Source organism: Ascaphus truei, chromosome 3 (genome assembly GCF_040206685.1).
Source record: "Ascaphus truei isolate aAscTru1 chromosome 3, aAscTru1.hap1, whole genome shotgun sequence".
NCBI lineage: Eukaryota > Metazoa > Chordata > Amphibia > Anura > Ascaphidae > Ascaphus > Ascaphus truei.
The window spans coordinates 199,102,939-199,127,046 of NC_134485.1; the positions used below are offsets into that span (position 1 = coordinate 199,102,939).

The window sequence follows — 24,108 nt, forward strand, 5'->3', positions numbered from 1 at the left end:
CATACAGCACTTCCACTGCAGCAAGGGATTCTGGGAAATGACATGCAAATGAGCACACAGTGTCACTTTTTGCCTCAATAACCATTTTTAACATGGTTCCCTATAGCAGCGGTGCGCAAAGTGGGGGGCGCGACCCCCAGGGGGGGCGGGAGATTGTGCTGGGGGGGCGCGGGCAGTTGCAGAGGCCCCGCGCTCTTCCCCCAGGCATTTAAATTAAATGCCGGGGGATCGCGTGAGGCCCCTGCAACTGTTTACTTACCGGGATTCAGCCGCCTGTGTTGCGTCGCCATGGCAACGCGGCGTCAATAGACGCCGCGGCACCATGTGACCTGACGTCACACGCCCACGCAGCGTCATCTGACGCGGCTGAAGGAAGGCAGGGGGGCGCGAGAGCCGGGGGCAGAGAGACAGGGGGGCGCAGCACAAAAAGTTTGCGCTCCCCTGCCCTATAGGCTTAAGCTTGCTGCATGGTCACAGCTTTGAGCACAGCCAGGGTTAAGGTGCATACCCAGAAAACCACCCACAGACAGCTGTTTCGACCTTGATGGGTCTCATCAGTGTGGGGTTGATTTTTTTATATATATATATATATATATATACAGTATATAACACTGTGTAAAATTGAAAACTGGTATATTTCATATTTAATGTGTTTTTTAATCTTAAAAAAAAAAAATCTTGTGAATTTTATTTTATATATTTTTATTATATATATATATAATACTCATCTATGTAAAATAGAAAACCAGTGGAGGATTTCACAATGATATATGTCACGGGAACACAATCTTTTTTTCCCCGTGCCCCCGTGCCGCTGTCCCCCTCTCTGCGCACCCCTGATATATGTTATTAGAATGAAAAACGTGTAAAGGTATAGCATGCAGAAAAGGTAAAGGAAATGTAAATAAAAAAGGTAAAATAATAATATTTAAAAATATATATATATATATATACACGTTTGTGCGGATAACGTTTTCTTTTTATTCTGAGCATCCTCCGCACGGCAAGACTGTTTGGTAGTTTTTTATTTTGGAGAAAATCCAAACATGATGTAAATCTTTGCTAACGCCACACAGTGTTCCCTGTCACAAAGAACCGTGTCATTTATTACAAGGAGCAGACAATCGACTAATTACTACTATAAAATCCTCTGTCCTCCCATATCAGAATACAGATTAAAGCAGCATTCCCCCCCCCCCCCCCCCCTCCCTTCCAGGAAGCCTCCATGAGTTTCACCTGCACCTTAAAAAATAATGCCCTTTTAGTGTTAAAAATCATGATATTCTAAAAGGGCACAACCAAATGGTGTTCAGCAGGGAGTGCTGCTTTAAATAAGAGGGTTTAGAAAAATGAATCAACTTTTAGGGCTATTTGCACAAATGCGTTTTTTTCTAAAAATAAAATAAGGACAAAGGATGACTTGGATACTGTGGCTATGTCAGTGTACAATGTAAATCAAGACTGGGACACAGCTATACCAGGTCATTCTCTATTTAAAGACAGCTTAGAGGAGGAATTGCCCTTTATGTAAAGAACAAGATAAAAGCTACTTTAATACTGGAATCGGACATTTGGTAATTTTCGTCTCGCCGTAACCACGTCTCTGCCGGCGTCTGGCCACTGAGGCGTTGGCCACGTCGCCACGGTAAATTAATTGATGGGGTTTTAGCGGTTGGGGATTAAGGTAAAGGGTTATGGTTTTTAGGTTAGGGGATTAGGGTAAAGGGTTACATTTTTAGGGTATTGGATTTGGGTAAGGGGTTAAGGTTTTTAGGGTAACGGTTTAAGGTTTTTAGGGTAGGGAATTAGGGTAACAGGTTAAGGTTTTTAGGGTAGGGGATTAGGGTAACAGGTTAAGCTTTTTACGGTAGGGGATTAGGGTAACAGGTTAAGGTTTTTAGGGTAGGGGATTAGGGTAACAGGTTAAGGTTTTTAGGGTAGGGGATTAGGGTAACAGGTTAAGGTTTTTAGGGTAGGGGATTAGGGTAAGGGGTTATTAAGTCACTGGAGCTGAATATGAGGTCGTTCAGCTCCAGGGATGCTCTGCTTCCCGCCGTGTAAAAAAGAAAGTGGGATATCTCACAAAAAGCACTCAGACTTATAATGCAAAATAATAATAAATTTATTGAATCAATATATAAAGAAAAAAACAGAAAACTGACTGAAACCCTAACTACTGGACTCAAAGAGTATCAATGGACAAAAAATAAAAATGGGACTAATTCTTACAACACAAAAATAAGGAGAAAAATAAACAAAACCTCAATCTATGAAACCACTATGGGGACCAAGTACCCATAGTGATTTACACCCGGCCGGTCATACAATGAGATGATATGAAAAAACAATAAAGGCTAATGCCCTAAACTCCAAAATATAAGAAGGAATGTGTGGTGTAAGCCGACCAGGAAAGATGTCAAGAAACACAGATAAACAGAATCATGACACAATAATAACACTGAACATGTGTACCGTGTTAGCCGAGCTTAATAATCAATACATACATACATACAGTACACACACACACACGTGTTTTATGCTATTCTGAGTTCTAGAGAAGCATATGCATATGAATGTTTGTCCTGTGTCTTGACGTGCAGAGGGGTGAGCAGCGTGGTACGACGGTGCATCTTCAAGCCCACCAGTGAAGACTTTGCGGTGAAGATCATAGACATCACTGGGGATCACTTGACAGCGGAGCAGATTTTGGAGCTGCGGGACTCCACTATCAAGGAAATTGAAATCCTGAGGAAAGTTTGTGGACACCATAATGTCAGTAAGTAATAATACTATTTGTTTCTTATAGCGCGGGAAGAGTACTTAGTGCTGGATAAAGGATTTCGCATGCGCAGTATATCCATGCCCCGAAAAAGCCTAAAAATCGAATCACAAGGAGCCGATACTGGGATTTGAGCCCTGCTGCAAAGGCAGTGATCCATACACAATCCCACCCTAGAGACTTTATTCAGTATGCTTGTTTTCAGATTCATTTATTTGAATGGGGCCGAAATCTGGTTTCACGGCACAATAGGGAACCCCCAGAGCACAAATAGTGTACGAGGGCACGGCAGGTCCCTCCAGTGGTGACATCTTATAAACAGGACTTCACAAGACATACAGTGTATGTATTACGGCAGGGGTGCGCAGTCGTAACCCGCTGCGCCCTCTGCCTGCTTCCCGTACCTTGTCTCCGACGTCAAATGAAGCTGCGGGCTCACGTGCGCACCCCTGGATTAAAGGTATAAAATGGCGCCCTACCATGATCATGAACCATTTCTGAACCATGGCAATTTGTCATTTCATAGCCACTAACAGAGGCATTTTCGTCATTTTTAAGCAACAATGTATCAAGATACTACGCTGGCAATTTGAGAAGCATGATAAGCAGAGAATGGGCGAAGTAATTGAATTTCGATTCTCAGGCTTTTCTTTAGAGTCCGGATTTTTTTTTTTTTTAAATCTCCATTTTTTTTAAAATGTATATATGGGGGGTGTTTGAGGGGTGGGAGGGGGTTTGAGGGGTGGGGGGGAGGGGATGCAAATATTCTCTCATTTTCAAATATTCTCATTGTGAATTTGCCCCAAATTAGCTAATTTTCACATTTTTGAGAATTCTCATTTTTAAAAATCTAATAGCGGCTTTTTATGAACTTCAACACATTTGCGAGCATTTAAAAATACATAAAAAAACTAACATTTTGCAGCTAATTCCAATTTTGGTGAAAAATGTGCCCATCTCTATTGATAAGAAAAGATAGCAAGGTGTTAAATAACACACATTATTATGCAATGTATTACAATATCTGGCTGTGCCCATTAACCTTTCCCCCCCCCTTTTTTTTATACTGCCATAGCAAATATAAATACCGCTTGTGAGCACATTCACGTCTCAGGCAGGTCTGCAATCCTGCTTTTCCACCTGATCTCTTATCAAACAATGCTTCCACTGTAGTGAGGGATTCTGGGAAATGACATGCAAATGAGTATACAGTGTCACCTTTTGCTTCAAATCCATTTTAACGTGGAGCCCTATGCACTTATGCTTAAAGCTATGTAATATGGCAGGTATTATAGGGTTTTAGGGTTCCATGTTCAAATTAATTTGAAGCAAAAGGTGAGCTCATTTGCATGTCATTTCTCAGAATCCCTGGCTGCAGTGAATATGCTAAGAGATAATAATAATAATAATAATAGCATGTTCTTGTATAGCGCTGCTAGTTTTATGTAGCGCTTTACAGACCTGTCGGAGACATGTGAATGCGCTCACAAGTGGTATTTGTGTGTGCTGTATGCTGTACAGTGGAGAGTATTTGTCACTTTTATTTACCCAACCATACATTATATAATGTGTGGTTTCTTCTGCCAAAAACGTTGCCTATTTTAAGAAATCTTAAACAGTTCTGGCTAACAATCTGTATTTAAAAATAATGCATTTCACTAAAAAAATGATTACATTAGCTTCAGCGTCAAGGATTAAAGCTGCAGTTCAAGCTGTCGTTTTAAAAAATATATATATATTTTCCCATTCAATATGTGCATCAATACAATCTGCACACTGACAAGTGATTAGCTAAGCTGCAGATCGATCCGTTCTCCTGTAATCGATCGCTTGCTCCGGGTTATTTAATTCAGTTCTTGCACAGCATTATGGGAAATGTAGTCCTGGAATATAATTGACTGGGGAGTTACTAGATACAATTGGTTCACTGCTAGAGAGAGGGGGCGGGGCTCAAGAGCCAGAGTCTATCAGAAGGGGAAGGGAGCTGTCACTTTGTAAATGCTTCCTACATTAGAAACCTTAAAAATATCTTTTTTTAGGCGTTGTGTCAGGTAGACAGGCCTCTGACAATACCTGCAAAATTGTGGATATCATCGACCATGTGCATCTCACAGGAACCAAAGCAATGATTCTGAGCCTCGATGCAGAAAAAGCGTTCGATAGAATCAAATGGTTCTTCTTAGACCAAACAATGCTGAGGTTTGGTTTCTGTGGTCCTTTCCTAGAGGGGGTTAGAGCCCTCTACCAAAACCCTACAGCGTCTGTTAAACTTTCGGCCGTTTTTTCGGACCCAATCACTATTAGGAACAGGACCAGAAAGGGTTGCCCGCTTTCCCTGTTGCTATTTGCTCTAACAATCGAACCTCTAGCGGCCAAAATAAGAGAAGAAAAAAGCATCAAGGGGATTCGAATTACCGAAAAAGAATATCAAATTTCCCTGTTCGCGGATGATGTGATTCTGACCCTCGCTGACCCCCATATCTCCCTCCCTAATCTTCAAAGGTTATTGGACCAATTTGGTACAGTCTCTGACTATAAAGTTAACATGGATAAGTCAGAAGCCCTCAATATATCCCTTCCAGACCCGACGTGGAAACTCTCACAATCTTTATACTATATTAGTGAAAGCACTGTATGCCTGCCTGCCTGCCTGCCTGCCTGCCTGGATGTCCGGTGTCCCTAGGGGAAATCTCATTGGTCCCTTGGGCCGCCCCCGCACACTTCTCATTGGCCTGAGGCGGAGTGACGGGCCAAAGGGGCGGACACACACACACACACACTCCTCAACGCACACACACACACACACTCCTCAACACACACACACACACTCCTCAACACACACACACACACACACACACACACACACACACACACACACACACACACACACACACACACACACACACCCTCCTCAACACACACACACACACACACACACACACACACACACACACACACACACACCCTCCTCAACACACACACACTCCACCCTCCTCAACACACACACACTCCACCCTCCTAACGGCTGCCCGACCTTGACCCCCCCGCCCTTCCCGGCGGCTGACCCGCAACAACGGAACCCCCCCTATCACCACTCCGCGGGACCTCAACATCACCCTCTCTCCCGGTGCTCCCTCTCTCCCCCGGTGCTCCCCCCCCCCCCCCGCAGAGCACGCTCTCACCTTCAGGCCTAGAGGCCGCGCCCCCAGCTCCCCATCCCCGCGCGCGCTGCTCCGGCTCTCTCAGGCCTAGCTGTCTCTGTCGGGAGCTGCACGGGCCGCGGCCCATACACCCCCCTCACCTGAGCGTCTCAGCTCCGCCTCGCCGGGGGGAACGGAGACCGCTGAGGAACCCGAGGAGGAGGAGGAGGAGGAGCGCGGCCCGGTGCGAGGTAAGTAACCACAGGGGAAGGGATCTTTCACCCCGGCCCGGCCCTTCACCCCCCCCCCCCGGCCCTTCACCCCCCCCCACCCCGGCCCTTCACCCCCCCCCCCCCCCCGGCCCTTCACCCGGCCCGGTCCGTCACCCGGCCCGGTCCTTCACCCCCCCCCCCCCCGGCCTGGCGCTTCACCCGGACCAGCGCTTCACCCCCCCCGGCCTGGCCCTTCACCTGACCCGGCCCGGCCCTTCACCCCCCCCGGCCAGGCCCTTCACACCCCCCCCCTGGCCATGCCCTTCACCCCCCCCCCCCTGGCCATGCCCTTCACCCCCCCCCCTGGCCATGCCCTTCACCCCCCCCCCTGGCCATGCCCTTCACCCCCCCCCCCCCTGGCCATGCCCTTCACCCCCCCCCTGGCCATGCCCTTCACCCCCCCCCCCTGGCCATGCCCTTCACCCCCCCCCCCTGGCCATGCCCTTCACCCCCCCCCCCTGGCCATGCCCTTCACCCCCCCCCTGGCCATGTCCTTCACCCCCCCCCTGGCCATGCCCTTCACCCCCCCCCCTCGCCATGCCCTTCACCCCCCCCCTGGCCATGCCCTTCATCCCCCACCCCCCACCCATGCCCTTCACCCCCCCCTGGCCATGCCCTTCACCCCCCCCCCTGGCCATGCCCTTCACCCCCCCCCCCCGGCCATGCCCTTCACCCCCCCCCCCCGGCCATGCCCTTCACCACCCCCCCGGCCATGCCCTTCACCCCCCCCCCGGGCATGCCCTTCACCCCCCCCCGGGCATGCCCTTCACCCCCCCCCCGGCCATGCCCTTCACCCCCCCCCCCGGCCATGCCCTTCACCCCCCCCCCGGCCATGCCCTTCACCCCCACCCCAGCCATGCCCTTCACCCCCCCCAGCCATGCCCTTCACCCCCCCCCCAGCCATGCCCTTCACCCCCCCCCCAGCCATGCCCTTCACCCCCCCCCCAGCCATGCCCTTCACCCCCCCCCAGCCATGCTCTTCACCCCCCCCCAGCCATGCCCTTCACCCCCCCCCCAGCCATGCCCTTCACCCCCCCCCTGGCCATGCCCTTCACCCCCCCCCCCTGGCCATGCCCTTCACCCCCCCCCTGGCCATGCCCTTCACCCCCCACCCCCCTCAGGCATGCCCTTCCCCCCCGGCCCTGCCCTTCACCCCCTTTGGCCCCCTCGGCACCGCCTCACCTCTCCCACCCCCCCTCACAGCAAAGCCCAGCCTACCCGGCGCCGCCTGCAACGCTCCTCGGCACCGCTGCCTCACCTCGAGGCGGAGGCCAGCGGGGGGGGCTCCCGCCAGCCTTGCAGGAGGGACCCTCCACATGCCCCGTGCTGCTCACCCCCCCTCCACATGCCCCGTGCTGCTCACCCCCCCCCACATGCCCCGTGCTGCTCTCCCCCCCCCCACATGCCCCGTGCTGCTCTCCCCCCTCCACATGCCCCGTGCTGCTCTCCCCCCCTCCACATGCCCCGTGCTGCTCTCCCCCCCTCCACATGCCCCTTGCTGCTCTCCCCCCTCCACATGCCCCGTGCTGCTCTCCCCCCTCCCCCCTTCCCCCTCCCCCCTCCACATGCCCCGTGCTGCTCTCCCCCCTCCCCCCTCCACATGCCCCGTGCTGCTCTCCCCCCTCCCCCCTCCACATGCCCCGTGCTGCTCTCCCCCCTCCACATGCCCCGTGCTGCTCTCCCCCCTCCCCCCTCCACATGCCCCGTGCTGCTCTCCCCCCTCCCCCCTCCACATGCCCCGTGCTGCTCTCCCCCCTCCCCCCTCCACATGCCCCGTGCTGCTCTCCCCCCTCCCCCCTCCACATGCCCCGTGCTGCTCTCCCCCCTCCACATGCCCCGTGCTGCTCTCCCCCCTCCACATGCCCCGTGCTGCTCTCCCCCCTCCACATGCCCCGTGCTGCTCTCCCCCCCTCCACATGCCCCGTGCTGCTCTCCCCCCCTCCACATGCCCCGTGCTGCTCTCCCCCCCTCCACATGCCCCGTGCTGCTCTCCCCCCCTCCACATGCCCCGTGCTGCTCTCCCCCCCTCCACATGCCCCGTGCTGCTCTCCCCCCCTCCACATGCCCCGTGCTGCTCTCCCCCCCTCCACATGCCCCGTGCTGCTCTCCCCCCTCCACATGCCCCGTGCTGCTCTCCCCCCCTCCACATGCCCCGTGCTGCTCTCCCCCCCCCCCACATGCCCCGTGCTGCTCTCCCCCCCTCCACATGCCCCGTGCTGCTCTCCCCCCCTCCACATGCCCCGTGCTGCTCTCCCCCCTTCCCCCTCCCCCCTCCCCCCTCCACATGCCCCGTGCTGCTCTCCCCCCTCCACATGCCCCGTGCTGCTCTCCCCCCTCCACATGCCCCGTGCTGCTCTCCCCCCTCCCCCCTCCACATGCCCCGTGCTGCTTTCCCCCCTCCCCCCTCCACATGCCCCGTGCTGCTCTCCCCCCTCCCCCTCCACATGCCCCGTGCTGCTCTCCCCCCTCCCCCCTCCACATGCCCCGTGCTGCTCTCCCCCCTCCACATGCCCCGTGCTGCTCTCCCCCCTCCCCCCTCCACATGCCCCGTGCTGCTCTCCCCCCCTCCACATGCCCCGTGCTGCTCTCCCCCCTCCACATGCCCCGTGCTGCTCTCCCCCCCTCCACATGCCCCGTGCTGCTCTCCCCCCATCCACATGCCCCGTGCTGCTCTCCCCCCCTCCACATGCCCCGTGCTGCTCTCCCCCCCTCCACATGCCCCGTGCTGCTCTCCCCCCCCTCCACATGCCCCGTGCTGCTCTCCCCCCTCCATATGCCCCGTGCTGCTCTCCCCCCCTCCACATGCCCCGTGCTGCTCTCCCCCCCCTCCACATTCCCCGTGCTGCTCTCCCTGCAGCTCCCCCCCCCCCCCTCCACATGCCCTCTGTCCGGCTCCCGTCCGATCCCTGCCCCTCCGTACCAGATGACTGCAGGGTCCGTCTCCCGGCCTGCACGAGGAAGATGCTGCCGACTGTAAGGTAATCACCTCCCCCCCCCACACATTCCTTCATCTCCAGCCTGATCCCTCCGTACACACACACACACACACACACACACACACACACACACACACACTATATATATCTCTATACATAAGACACACACACACACATGTAGACACACACACATGTAGACACACACACACAGATGTAGACACACACACATGTAGACACACACACATGTAGACACACACACATGTAGACACACACACACAGATGTAGACACACACATGTAGGCACACACACACAAACACACACGTACACAGACACACACGTACACACACACACACCTATACAGACACACGTATACACAAAGCAGACACACGTATACACACAGCAGACACACGTATACACACAGCAGACACACGTATACACACAGCAGACACACGTATACACACACCAGACACACGTATACACACAGCAGACACACGTATACACACAGCAGACACACGTATACACAGCAGACACACGTATACACACAGCAGACACACGTATACACACAGACACACGTATACACACAGACACACGTATACACATGTATACACACACACGTATACACACACACACGTAGGCACACGTATACACACACACACACGTAGGCACACGTATACACACACACACACGTAGACACACATATACACACACACACACACGTACACACACGTATACACGCAGACACACACACGTATACACGCAGGCACACGTATACACGCAGGCGCACGTATACACGCAGGCGCACGTATACACGCAGGCGCACGTACATAGACACGCACACGCACGTAGACACGCACACGCACGGAGACACGCACACGCACGGAGACACGCACACGCACGGAGACACGCACACGCACGGAGACACGCACGTGCAAACGCACGCAGACACGCACACGCACGTAGACACGCACACGCACACGCACGTAGACACGCACACGCACGTAGACACGCACACGCACGTAGACACGCACACGCACGTAGACACGCACGTAGACACGCACGTAGACACGCACGTAGACACGCACACGCACGGAGACACGCACACGCACGGAGACACGCACACGCACGGAGACACGCACACGCACGCGCACGGAGACACGCACGCGCACGGAGACACGCGCACGCACGTAGACACGTAGACACGTACACACACACGCACACACGTACACACGTACACACACACACATGTACACGTACACACACACATGGAGTCATACACACACACATGGAGTCATACACACACACATGGAGTCATACACACACACATGTAGACATACACACACACATGTAGACATACACACACACGTATACACACACACACACACGTATACACACACACACATATACATACACATCATGTATACACACACATGTATACACACACACATACGTATACACACACACACATGTATACACACACATGTATACACACACACAAATGTATACACACACACAAATGTATACACACACACAAATGTATACACACACATGTATACACACACATGTATACACACACGTACACACACACGTACACACTTATACACACACATACAATGTATACACACACAAACATGTATACACACATGTATACACACACACACGTGTATACCGGTATCCCATGCCCCCCCAGCACACTGCCATTCTCGGCTCCCCACCATTCCCAGCCCCCATCAACACCATCAGCACCCACACATTGGCACCTTCGCACCTCCCCCATCGGCACACCCACATCCGCACCCCTACATCAGCAACAAACCCTCCCAAATCAGCACACCGATACAATCACCATCAGTACAGCCACAGCAGCAGTACCACCGCACACCGCCATGGGCCGCGTGGACCACTCCCCACCCAAATGCCACCCCCACGCCACAAACATCCCGGGCAACGCCAGGGCTCTCAGCTAGTCTAATTATATATATAAGTGGAGTACTACTCACATCAAATACCTTGGAGTGAAAATCTCAAGCTCCTACGGGTCCCTATACCAGCATAACTACCCCTTTATTTGACCAGATCAAAAAAGACCTGGAATCGTGGAACAAGCTCCAAATTTCCTGGTTCGGAATAATAGTCTCAATCAAAATGAATGTCCTTCCGAGACTACTCTATACCTTCCAAACCCTTCCCATAGCTCTTCCACTGGCGGCCCTGAAAAACATTCAGTCCCTTATGTTCCAATTTATCTGAAATGATAGGAGAGCGAGGGTCCCAAGATCGGTGATGCTTTCCCCAAAAATGAGGGGGGAGGGCTGGGGGTCCCCGACGTGGTCATATACTATCTTGCGGCCCAGCTGAAGCGGGCTGTAGTTTGGAATTACGACCCAGCCTCCGCCTGTTGGCTCGCAATAGAATCACATTATGCGGCTCCCCTTCCTCTCCAGGTTTTATTGTGGTCCTCGGGAGGAAAGGAGGGAGGACCGCGGAGGTTTGACCTAGGGGCAATGAGATGCACGTAGGACGTCTGGCTAAAAAGCAAAGGGAAGTACGGTCTGTTAGCTACCTCCTCTCAACTCACCCCTATCTTTGGAAACCCAAACTTCCCGCCCGGGTGTTCTCAAAGACAATTTCACCAGTTCCAGGGTCTCGGTATAAGGCTGGTTGCCGATCAGCTGAAGAAGGGAGAGATCCTGTCCTTCCAGGAACTCCGAGACAAATATCAATCCCAAGATCTACATCTGTTCAAGTTCCTGCAAATTAGGCATTTTCTATTATCACTTTCCCAAAATTCCAAATTCCCCACACTATCTAGATTTGAGTCTCTATGCATTAAAGGCACCTACCAGAGGGGTCTGATTTCGGAGATCTATAGGGGGATGGAGTCGGCATCCGACCCCCCCCCCGACCCACCATTACATGCAAAAATGGTCCGAAGACCTTAACATACCAATAGATATGGACGACTGGGAGGATGTCTGGGAGTTGGCCGCTAAAACTTCAATTTGTACAGTGACAAAAGAGAACATCTACAAAATTTTATTCCAGTGGTACCTGACCCCGGCTAGGCTGAGCCAGATCTTCCCCGGCACGCCTGACCTGTGCTGGAGGGGATGTGGTCAAAAGGGCGACATGGCCCATATTTGGTAGTCATGTCCAGAGATCCAGAGGTTCTGGACCATGATCCAGACGCTTCTCCGAGAGACCTCGGGGCTTCTTTTCCCCCTGGACCCTTTGACCTTTGTGCTGAGCAAACCTATTGATGACCTTCCCCCGCCACTATCCATGTTGGTTTCATCCATTCTGACTGCGGCCAGATGCTCGGTTGTGGCGGCCTGGAAGCAGACCAACGCTCCTGCGAGAAGCACAGTAATCAGAAGGATAGACGAAGTAATGTCTATGGAAAAACTCACAGCCATGCTCCACAAAAAAATGCCGCAGTTCTATAACATTTGGGATCCCTGGATCGGACCGCAGGGTCTGGGCCTGCACTAGGCCTGGAGTGTGCGGACGCTGGCGGGTGAAGAGGTCGGAGACTCCCAAGGAAATCTCCCCCTCCCCCCTTCCTTCTTTCTTTCTTCATAAAAGGAAAATTCTATTGGCCAACACCTCGCTGAACCCAGTTAAGTTATGTTGTCATGTGCCCATGTCATCACTGTACCCATGCCTGTATGTGTTTGTTGCCAATAAAAAAAGATTGATTAAAAAAAAAAAATCATTTTTTTTAGTGCTGCAAGTATTTTCTCATAGTAAAGAAATGATTTCATAAAAAAAAAAAAAAACACGTAGGATATTGCTTGAACTGCTGCTTTAAAATGAAAAATAGATATCATTTTATTGCCTTGATTCATACAGTAGAGAGTAGACTATCAAGTGTTACATGATCAGTTCAAATCTATAAACCCTCTGGGAGCTAAACGTTTAATTTGTTTGTGAAATCACCTGGTTCTAAATTACTTGCACCCGACTAATCAAGATGTTTTCATTGGTATGTCAGAATTGAGATCCCAGATTGGCTAAAGCTGTCCTAGGAGACAAGCTCTATATTAAGGCCCAGATGCCCTAAGCATTCTTCGTTGGGGAACGAAGAAACATTAACTAAAACAAGATCATATTGTATGTTAATTGAGTTATATGTCAAAAACAACATCCAAACTACTCCTCTTTAGCATAGGCTTAATATGACGTTATCATAACGTTGAGTTATACCGTATTGGGCCGGATATAGTACGGCCTCACACATAACACGACTCTAAAGTTTTGAAGGTGTTCTACATGAAAAATAAAAGGTGTTAGGCTGCGCATATAATACGAGTACAGTTTTTGGAAAAAAACATAGCACTATATTCGGGCCAATATGGTATTCCAGTAAGGTGATGTTAAATATGTCTTACTGTTACTCCGATCCAGGCCCAGAGATAGGTCTGTAGCGCGAGTTGAGAGAGGAGAGGGAAGTAATGCTGTTAATTAAATCGGGGGCGCGAGAATTTCTAGAAGGTGGCGCGGCGGTTACAGAGGCCCCGCGCTCTTCCCCAAGGCATTTAAATGAAATGCCGGGGGAGGCGTGAGGCCTCTGTAACTCCCTTACCTGCTCTCTGCCAGCTCTTCAGCGACTTGTTGCCATGGCAACGATGCGTCAAGTAATGCCGTGGGGTCATGTGTCGCGTCGCCATGGCAACGCGCATCAAATAACGCTGCAGCATCACGTGACGTCACATGACCCACAGCGTCATTTGACGCCAGGGCCTTGGAGATGGGGGGGCGCGTGTGCGCTGCGGCTGCCAGGCAGAGGTTAAATCATACCCATCTTTGGTGCACCCGTCCAGACCCTGCAAACGCCCTATTTCAGAGTCCGGATGGAAGCAACGCAAGTTTCACCTACAACTTAACTAACGTAAAGTCAAGTTCCAGCGTTCACTTTAACAGACTTTGGTGGAAATGCGATGTTATAACACCTCATTAACAGATCATTTGCATGGCATGATCACTAAGAACCATTATAGATAACGCAATGCTTTTTTTGGGAGAAAACATGGCTTAACCTTATGTTATTGTCATTTGAAAATACACAGTTGGTCTTAACGTCATTTAAACCAACGTCACGTTAAGTATTTTTAAAGGAGCTTTGTGGGTCTGGACCTAAGAGTGACCAGACATCCCGTTTTTTTGTCCTCCAGTTTCCGGTGTCCCTAAATGTATCTAAATGTACTGGTTTACGGCCGCTCATGCATGATCGGCACGCGCCATTTGCAAATGCGTGGTTGCTACACTCCGTTCGCACATGCGCAACATTTGTCCCGGAAAAAATATGGGCTCCCTAACTAAGAGGGACACTACAACCACTAAAATATACAGTATAATGCCAATCAAAATAAGAACCCAAAAAAGAAAAAATTAGAGTCTAGCTTAGGCCTCAGTTTTTGTCACTCTAAACCCACATTCGAGGTGGTGCATAGAAATTCTCAATGAAGAAAATAAGGTATTCCAATATTTCATTCAAAAGTCACATTTATTAATGACACATGGTTTAAATTGAAGAGAGCTTTAGCTATAAAAAAATAAAGCAGCACATAAAAAAAGCCTCCAATACTGCAAACTAAACGCTCGTTGGGCTGGATCAGCACGTTAGGGCCGATGCTGCTTTTTTTTGTCACCCAAGTAGCCTACAGTTTGAGTAGTACAGTGACTTTATTTACGCCCTTTGTGGACTATATGTAGGGTGACCAGGTGTCCCGGTTTTGCCGGGACAGTCCCGTTTTTTTCTCCCTTGTCCCGGTTGCTGGTCCGTCCCGGTAATGTCCCGGATTTTCTCCCTGGTCCCGTTTTCTGTGTCGGCGCTGCACGAGTCGGCGGCGGCGAGGAGGAGGATGCGGCGGCGGCAGCAGCGGGTATTTTGAGAATGCCCGGGGGTTGGGCTTCTTTAGTTAAACATGCTGGGCCGCAGGGGATTGGATGGGATGCTGGGGGCGGGGCTCTAGAATGCCGGGCCGCAGGGGATTGGATGAGATGCCGGGGCGGGGCTTTGTCAAAAAAAGCAGTCGCAGGGGTGGCCACGTGGCCTCCCGCTCTCCCTTGCCTTCCCTCCCCCGGCACTCTGGCTGCACGGCCTTCCCTCCCCCAGCACTCTGGCTGCATGGCCTTCCCTCCCCCGGCACTCTGGCTGCACGGCCTTCCCTCCCCCGACACTCTGGCGCCCCAGCCCTCCCTCCAACTCCCCGGTTCTCCCTCCGACTCCCCGGTTCTCCCTACGGCTCCCCGGTTCTCCCTCTGGCTCCCGGGTCCTTCCTCTGGCTCCCCGGCTCTCCCTCCGGCACCCGCCCCCCGGCTCGCCCTCAGGCACCCGCTCCCCGGCTCTCCCCCCAAGGCATCTCGGCTTTCCCTCCCCCTGGCACCCCGGCTCGCTCCCCCCACCCCAGAGCCCGCTCCCCCCCAAGAGCTCGCTCCCCCCCCCAAGAGCTTGCCCCCCCCAAGAGCTCACTCCCCCCCCCCCCAAGAGCCCGCTCACAGCCGTTTGCTAGCAGTGCTGCTAGTGAGCGCGTGCCGCCTCCGCCGAATCAGCCGCCTCCGCCGAACCTGCAGCAGTCTGAGGTAGGATATGGGGGGAGAGGGCTGTAAGATGCAGGGGTGGGGGGAGAGAGATGTAAGATGCAGGGGTGGGAGGAGAGAGATGTAAGATGCAGGGGTGGGGGGAGAGGGCTGGAAGATGCAGGGGTGGGGGGAGAGGGCTGGAAGATGCAGGGGTGGGGGGTGAGAGCTGGAAGATGCAGGGGTGGGAGGAGAGAGCTGGAAGATGCAGGGGTGGGGGGAGCGAGCTAGAAGATGCAGGGGTGGGGGGAGAGAGCTGGAAGATGCAGGGGTGGGGGGAGAGAGATGGAAGATGCAGGGGTGGGAGGAGAGAGATGGAAGATGCAGGGGTGGGGGGAGAGAGCTGGAAGATGCAGGGGTGGGGGAGAGAGCTGGAAGATGCAGGGGTGGGAGGAGAGAGCTGGAAGATGCAGGGGTGGGGGGAGAGCTGAAAGATGCAGGGGTGGGGGGAGAGAGCTGGAAGATGCAGGGGTGGGGGGAGAGATATGGAAGATGCAGGGGTGGGGGGAGAGAGATGGAAGATGCAGGGGTGGGGGGAGAGAGCTGGAAGATGCAGGGGTGGGGGGAGAGAGCTGGAAGATGCAGGGGTGAGGGGAGGGAGCTGGAAGATGCAGGGGTGGGGGGAGAGAGATGGGAGATGCAGGGGTGGGGGGAGAGAGATGGGAGATGCAGGGGTGGGGGAGAGAGATGGGAGATGCAGAGGGGGGGGAAGAGACCTGTGCGGCACAATTTTTTAAAATATTTATGGGGGGTGGAAGTCTTTTAAAAATGTATTGGCGGGGTCGGGTATTTTTATTATGTATTGCGGGGTGGGGTTTTTTGGTATGTATTTTGTGGGGATTGAGTGAGCAGAGTGGGGTAATTGATGGAAGGTAGGGGTGAGTGAGAGGAGAGGGGGGGAGTGAGTGAGGAAAAGAGGGAGTAAGACAGGGGAGATAAATACATGTGAGGCGGAAGTGGGGAAGAGTGAGTGAGACGGAAGGGAGAGAGAAATTCATGGGTAGAGGGTGGAAAATAAAGGGGGCTCGTGAGGTGTGAAATTAACCTAAGGCCTCGGACATGGTGATAAGAAGAGCGCTGAGCAGCGCTGACGCTCATGCTCTCCTGCTCAAGCAGGAGCTTTTTTGTGTCCTTGCATGAGCGTCAGTGTGCGCGCTTGTGAGCCGGGTGGGAGTCGGGCGGGAGGCGGGGCTAGCGCGCCGACGTCACGGACTGCCATTGGCTTTTGGCAGTCACGTGACAGGCCCTGCGCTTCCCTCAGCGGAAAAACGTAAATTTGTCTGTCGGCTGCAATTCCACACGCCTCCGCACGCCTGCGGAAGCGTGCGGAAGCGCCGTCTAAAGCCATGTTGATAGGGATAATGTTTCCCCTCAGCGCGGTTCAGCACGGTCTTTTTGACCATGGCCCCCCCGCCGGGCGCGCGTGCCACAGTGAAGACTGGGGACTCAGCCTTATGGTGATGAGGCATCACGTGATGCCTCATTGTCATGGCAACATGTCACCGCCTGACGTTAGTGTCTTGTTGTCATGGCAACGGGGGGCGTGACGTGATGTACATTGTTTTATAAATAATTTTTTTAAGTGTCCCGGTTTTTCATTTTGAAAATCTGGTCACTCTAACTATATGAGAACATTCACCTGCCATTTTCCTTGATCTTGTGACTCTATTGTTTGAGAAGTTAGTTTGTCCATGTGATGGGAGGGGGTAACCAGGCTATATAATAAAGGTCAAGCCTGTTTGGTTACCCCAGTTCCGTGTATAAGGGTCCAGGGGACCCAGTAACATTGTATGATCACATTGTACTTTGTGTAATAATACAATTTTTTGTGTTTTTCCCTTTCCGGGCATGCCTTCAAGCAGGGATTGCTGGTGTGTGAGTTTCAAGGGGGGTTTTGCGGAGGAACAGTTGTCCGAATTTGCCTAGGAGGTTGTGGTCCAGAGTTACCGGTTCCCCAGCAAATGTACCCAGGAATCATGCCTGATTATCGGATACATGTAGGCACATTGTCCCGGCAATACTTCCCCTTGAAAATGTCACCACTATGGTGCCCTGCTTCAGCACAACTTGGAAAGGAGAATGAGGCACAGGATTAAAAATGTATTCCTGTAGCTGAGGGAATCCCTAGGTTAAGGGGTGTACCCCAGCTAGCTAGTGCCAAGGTGTCACGAGAAAACAGCACATATATACAATAACCGGGCCAGATTGAACAAGACTAGGATATAGTAAACTGAATGAGTTTATTTCCTATGAGCAGAACAGACAATACATCAAGCAAATAACATTACAGAAATATATACACTTGCTGAGGTTGGACAAGGAGATATTCAGCCGAATAGCAGCTCCTTAGTTGTTATAGGTCACAACAAGCACGACAAAACGACAGCAACAAGCAACCAACACAGGAATAAGGGGTGCAAGCAACTATATAGACGCAGACCCCCATTCCTACCATGGCAGTTCAGTTATTGGTGAACAAAAATCTTGACCCAATCACAGGTTGCCAGGTAACGCAAAAAGCTGGGTTTACCCAGCCCCTCATTAATACAACCCTCCCCTGTAGCTACTTGGCCAGCCCATTTATAAAAAACTATGACATGATGCCTTCGTTGCCATCCTGTCTAGCAAAAAATGCTTTTTGGGAAAGAGTCTTTTATGTAGGGTGTCACTTTTGACAGGTGAAATGGTTATCACCTAGTTGAGACCTGGCTACATATGCAATGAGCCTTTCAAGTGGCCTCCTTTGATTGTACAATTACATATCAAAGGGGCCATTTGGCGAGCTTCCAAAGTTATAGTAAAAACAGTGATAACATAACTATTTTTCCCATATTTTAAATCAGATTAACAATATGTATGCAACCTGTGTTCGTTGCATTGGTAAAGCATATCCAAATTTCAGCCTTGTAGCACAAACACATACAGAGATATGGTTCTATGGGGTTTACATTATGACAAATACACAGTTAACCCTCTCTCTATGTTAATACATAACATAGCAATTAATTCTACTGAAGCAGGGGGATGCAGATCAACATATACCCAATATGGTTAACCCTTTCCCTCCCGACATGATTTCTACACATACAGGAATATAACACAGACTGCTGTGGAAATAAATCTAAGACCTGGGGCAATTCTGCTGAAGCAGGGGGATGCAGATCAACATGTACACAGATCCCATTAACCCCTCATACCCCGATCATGACACAAGCCGACCAACAAAAAGGAAAAGGCTTGTGGGTACCCAACCGTACATAAGGTTGGGGGGACTCTGAGAGTCCAACCTGAGTCAAAGTGAAAGCATGGGGGGGGCATCATGTAGACAGAAATAAAAAGAGTACATTTTTCCCTTTTCTGTCCCCTGTACCCAGAGACTCAGAGTGTATTAAAATGTATTTTTAATATGTTTTAATATTCGGAACCCATGTCCACACAGGCAGCTCGTGCAAACCCATAGACACCAGTATGTCTGCTGGACATCGGATTTCAAAGCAGCCAGAGGATGCCCAGAGGTGCGAACAGCATTTGCTTAGCGGGGAAAGGCGGAGTGCTAGGTCTGGAGATCAATGGCAGTCCTCCAGTATGCCACTTGTTCTGCCAGACCATGGGGTGCCTGCCCAGCGGGTGGCATTGGGATAGCTGGGGGGAGATGTGGCAGACTTGCACATGTCCCTTGGCTATTTCAAATTTCCCACTGACCCGGCTTGGTTCTGATTTGGCTGCTTGAGAAAGTTCCCACGCGCTGATTGGCTGTCCGGTCTGCTTCTATTCTATGAATGAAACAGGGAATACTATAACAAGCCGTGAGCCAATCAGATTGGGTGTTCCCTTGAGTCAGAGCCGAAGGAGCGTGGGCGGGCTTTTCAAGGTTGCTTTGTTCGAAATAGCAAGGCAACCGGCTTTGATTTCAAGCCTCAAATGCCTGTAGAGACTATGTCCCGAATTTTGCGCCCAAGTTCTCAGAAACTAACTTAGCGATCACGGCTGGGATTTCATGCCGATTTGAGTTCCAGGAGATTCCGGGCTAAGTCAGGGTCAGGGTAAAACTCTCCCATACAGTCCCCTCCACCTTGGAAAGTCTAGTTTTTGACCCCAGACCCCCAGTAAGTGTGTTTTTTCATCTGTATTTTGTGTTTCACTGTCTGTATACGAATTTATGCCGAATAAATGACAATTTATTTCTCTACCTTATTTTGCTCAATGAATGATCCTGGTAAAAATGTGTAAATAACCTGGTCTCCCGTGATAGGCTTATTTACTGGTGGCAGAAGTGGGATCATTCAGCTTTATGCTATAAAGTCCTGTGGGGATTTATAGCAGAAAGACGAACTCATAGATTGCAAGCTCGCAAAACAAGTAGTGACTTCTCTCGTCACTTTAACTGCTTTGTGTAACGTGTGTAAACCTGCGCTTTAAGTTTAGTGCCACCAGGTGAAGATGGATAAATGTTCAGGTCAGTTCCGGACCTGGGAATATCCCAGAATCATAGCCCGGTGTGAGGGGTATGGATTCCCGACAGCGGGTCGGGCAAAGACTCAGTTGGAGGAGGATCTAGAGCACCATGAAGCGAGCATAGCTTCACCTGCAGATTCAGGGGCAACTATTCCGGCCAGGGTCCAGGAGGTTCTTCCGGACCTGAAGGAAGTGCAGGCAGAGGAGGAGGTGGAGTAGAACGGGGAAGAAGAGGACCCAGAGGGTGAGCGTGAGCCCGGGAGTGCAGCCGTAGTAGTCCCAATTGCTACAGGTCTCCGTACCACAGATCTTACCTCTCTCCTCGCCGTTTGGGGAGAGGGGTCACCTTTGAGCAGAGGTTGCAGCTGATTGCGGCTACTCAAGGTGTGCAGTCCCCCTGACCCCGGTGGGACCCTGACCAACCTCCACCACCAAGGGTGTCACACTACATCTTCAGCAAGTTTGAAGATTGTACTGACGAAATTGATGGCTATCTCAAGGTGTTTGAGGATAAGTGTCACCGGTTCCGTGTTCCAGAACGGGACTGGATTTTGCGTTTGTCCCCGCTGTTGACTGGGAGAGCCCTGAAGACCTTCCAGGGGATCCCGACAGCAGACAGCAATGATTACCAGCATGTAAAGGCCCTTTTACTGCACCAGTATGCCCTCGCTCCAGAGGCATACCAGGGAATGTTCCGGTCTGGAGAAAAGACCGTCCAGGACACTCGCATGATGTTCGTCGCCCAGCTCAACCAGCATGGCACCCAGTGGGTGGAATGGTGCAAAGCCACAAAATACCACAGCTTGCTGGACTTGATGTTCAAGGAACAGTTTTTACAACAGTGCCAGCCTGAGGTGAAAATTGGGTGTTTGATCGCAAACCCATCACTTGCAGGGACGCAGCCAGCCTGGCTGATGAATTTGTAACCAGCCGCACGCTGTCGGGCAGGATGGCACCTGCCCAAAATGGAGCCACCCCGGCTCGGGCACACAAGGGACATATGTGAAAAAATATGGAACCTATACCTTTCTTTTCTCATGTACTAAAACTATGCTTGTTTATATGGACTATGTTCTCCTGCATGCAAGCAGGTTACTACTACTTTGTAATGCTCTTTAACCAATGCACATACTACTTTCTTATGGCACGATTTTAACCTCATTTTGTGTCTTTACAGCTTTTTGGTTACTTTCCCTTTTTGTATCTATGTTGATGTCCCGCTGCTCTGTATTTCAACATGTTATCTGTGTGCCTGTCTGAGCTCTACAGGATCACATGAATGGCACATGCCATGGCTCTTTAACTGGTGCTCCGGGGACCAAATCCAGCCTGCCAAGGGGTTGGAGCAGTCTTTGACCCATCTGCTTCTGCTCATGTTATTACAGTTGCTCAGGCAGCTAAGTGCAATTTTTTTCACACTAAAATTCACTAAGTTAATATAAATATATATAAAGAAAGAAAAAAACACTGCTGCGCTAGCCGGAATAATACACAACAAAGGAGATGATTGCATAAAAATAGGTGTCCACACTAAAAACACTAAAAACACTAGTACCTGTGTGTATAAAATAGCTGCTAAGAATAGAACAAGACATAAATAAACATACAACATAAACAATGAAGGGGAAGGGGTGAATATGAGGGTATGGGGAAGGAAGAGGGTTAAAAAGCCCCAAGAAATGCGGTGAATAAATGAATGAAAATGAAAATAAAAATGAAAGTGTCTTTCAACAGCTACTGGGTGTCGCTGCCAGTCTTCAGGAACAAAACTCCTTCCTCTTGATCTGTAGAACGAAAAGAAGACAGCGCGGCTCCCATAGCATAATACTGTGATTTAATATTTAAAATGAACGTGCAAGAGAATCATGGACACTTACATTGTGCAAAATGAAATAAAACAATGAGTAAGGTCTTTACAGTCACCCGATGGAGCCTCCGTGGATGGTTGCTGTGTATGGAGTCCAACACACTCCCGTTGTGGATGCCAGGAGGATGCGCGCGCACCCGGTCTCCCCCTGGATGTAAATCCCGCGAGAGTACGTGTCCTCCGATGATACGGGATACTGACACAGCAGTCAGACTTCCTGCATAGGATCCCAAGTATAATAGACGACGGACCGGATCCAAAACGAGCAAAAGACAAAACTGCTCAAAGATTGAATAGTGTACAATGAAGGTCCAGTGCTAGCTACTTCCCTACGCGTTTCGTCGCGATATGCAACTTCCTCAGGGGATAAAGCTGTACTAACAAGGATGCCATGGATCCATAATTAAATAGAGCACATTAAAAACACCTGAATACAAATTGATAATCATTAACTCTTAAAGGGCTGGAAAGGGAAAAAGGGAATGAAACATAGGGGTAACATGGGAAAATACATGGTACATGAAACATTACAAAAACTATAATCATAAAAGATGTGTGTATACATATACATGTTCAAAATTGATATACATATTGATGTTGCTAAACACAAATATGATGAATGATACACAATAATCTAATAAAATTGTATGTATGAATTTCTTAAAACATACATAAATATATACATAAGTATGAAATATGATACCTGAAGAGCATATTACTTCAACACAAATAAAAGTAGTGATATTAATAAAAATAGAATGGATGAAAAAGAATTGTCAAAATAGAAATAAAAATGAAAATGAAAATATAAATGAAAATGAAAGTGATATTGTAATAAGGTGATGTAGTCATAAAATGAACAGGGGCACCCAGAACACTATACCAGTGTGCTGGTATCTATATGTTCATTAAACCCCTTAGGTGACAGAGTGTCCAGGGTATAGATCCAGAAGGTCTCTCGCAAACATAACCTCCTGAATCTATCCCCCCCAATGAGAGGCACTGGTATGTGTTCAATACCCCTAATAGTTAGAGATGCAGGATCTTTATTGTGACAGATAGAGAAATGTTTGGAGAGACTGTGAGCCAGATTACCATTGATGATGTTACGTCTGTGCTCTAGAAACCTGGTACTCATAGGTCGAATTGTTCTCCCTATGTACTGTGGACCACAGGAACATGAGACAAGGTACACTATGTAGGTGGAGAGACAGTTTATCCTGCCCTTTATATCATGCTCTCCCTTGTTGGAGAAAGAACAGAATTTATCACCGGCAATGAGATGTTTACATGTGAGACACCTAGTACGTCCACATGAAAAGTTGCCGGAGAGACGGTCAGAAGAAACTGAAACTCCTACCTTGATCATTCTCAATCGACATGGGGCCACAATGTTTTTGATGTTCCTAGCTTTTTTATAGGTGACTGGAATATATGCAGGTAAAATGGGTCCCAAAACAGGATCATTCCTGAGAATATCCCAATGGTTGTTCAATATCTGTTTAATTTTATACTCAGACTGATTGAATTTAGTGATGAATCTAGGACACTTGTCCTGACATGAACCAGTATCATGTTTAGTAAGGGGATAGGTAGTGACTTTTGATTTAGATTGAGCAAGAAGAACATCCCTGTTTATATTCTTGACCTCATTGAGAGCACCAATGACAATCTCCTCCTTGTAGCCCTTATGAATAAATTTAGAAACCAATTCCTGTCCCTGAATTTCAAAATCTTTCTGAGATGAGCAGTTCCTCTTTAGCCGATAGAATTGGCTCTTAGGAATACTTGATGCGTGAAGATAACTATTGACTAAAATTCACTAAGTTAATATAAATATATATAATTCAGGTATGATAAATGCTTGCAAATGTATTGAAGTATGTGACACGAGCCTTGCACCTGTGAAATAAATTAATCTTCGGGTGTCTGCTTCATTGCAGAATCAAAACCTACTGTATAGTGACAGAGAAGCTTGCAAGGTCCCTTTTGCAGTTAAAGGAGTAAAGACCAATCCCCATGCATCATTTGTAAGGGTGAGGACCGGCTACCTCTAAGTAACAGTAAGAGTGCTATTAGC

General features: G+C 50.2%; 1 protein-coding gene across 1 annotated transcript in view; it reads left to right on the top strand.

The window, feature by feature from the left end:
- PHKG1 (phosphorylase kinase catalytic subunit gamma 1) overlaps window positions 1-24,108 on the top strand; it is a 57,032-nt gene that overhangs the window by 11,520 nt on the left and 21,404 nt on the right. Inside the window, exon 3 of the mRNA XM_075589940.1 lies at window positions 2,601-2,776. Coding sequence (XP_075446055.1) covers window positions 2,601-2,776 — 176 coding nt within the window. The remainder of the gene's footprint in view (window positions 1-2,600; window positions 2,777-24,108) is intronic.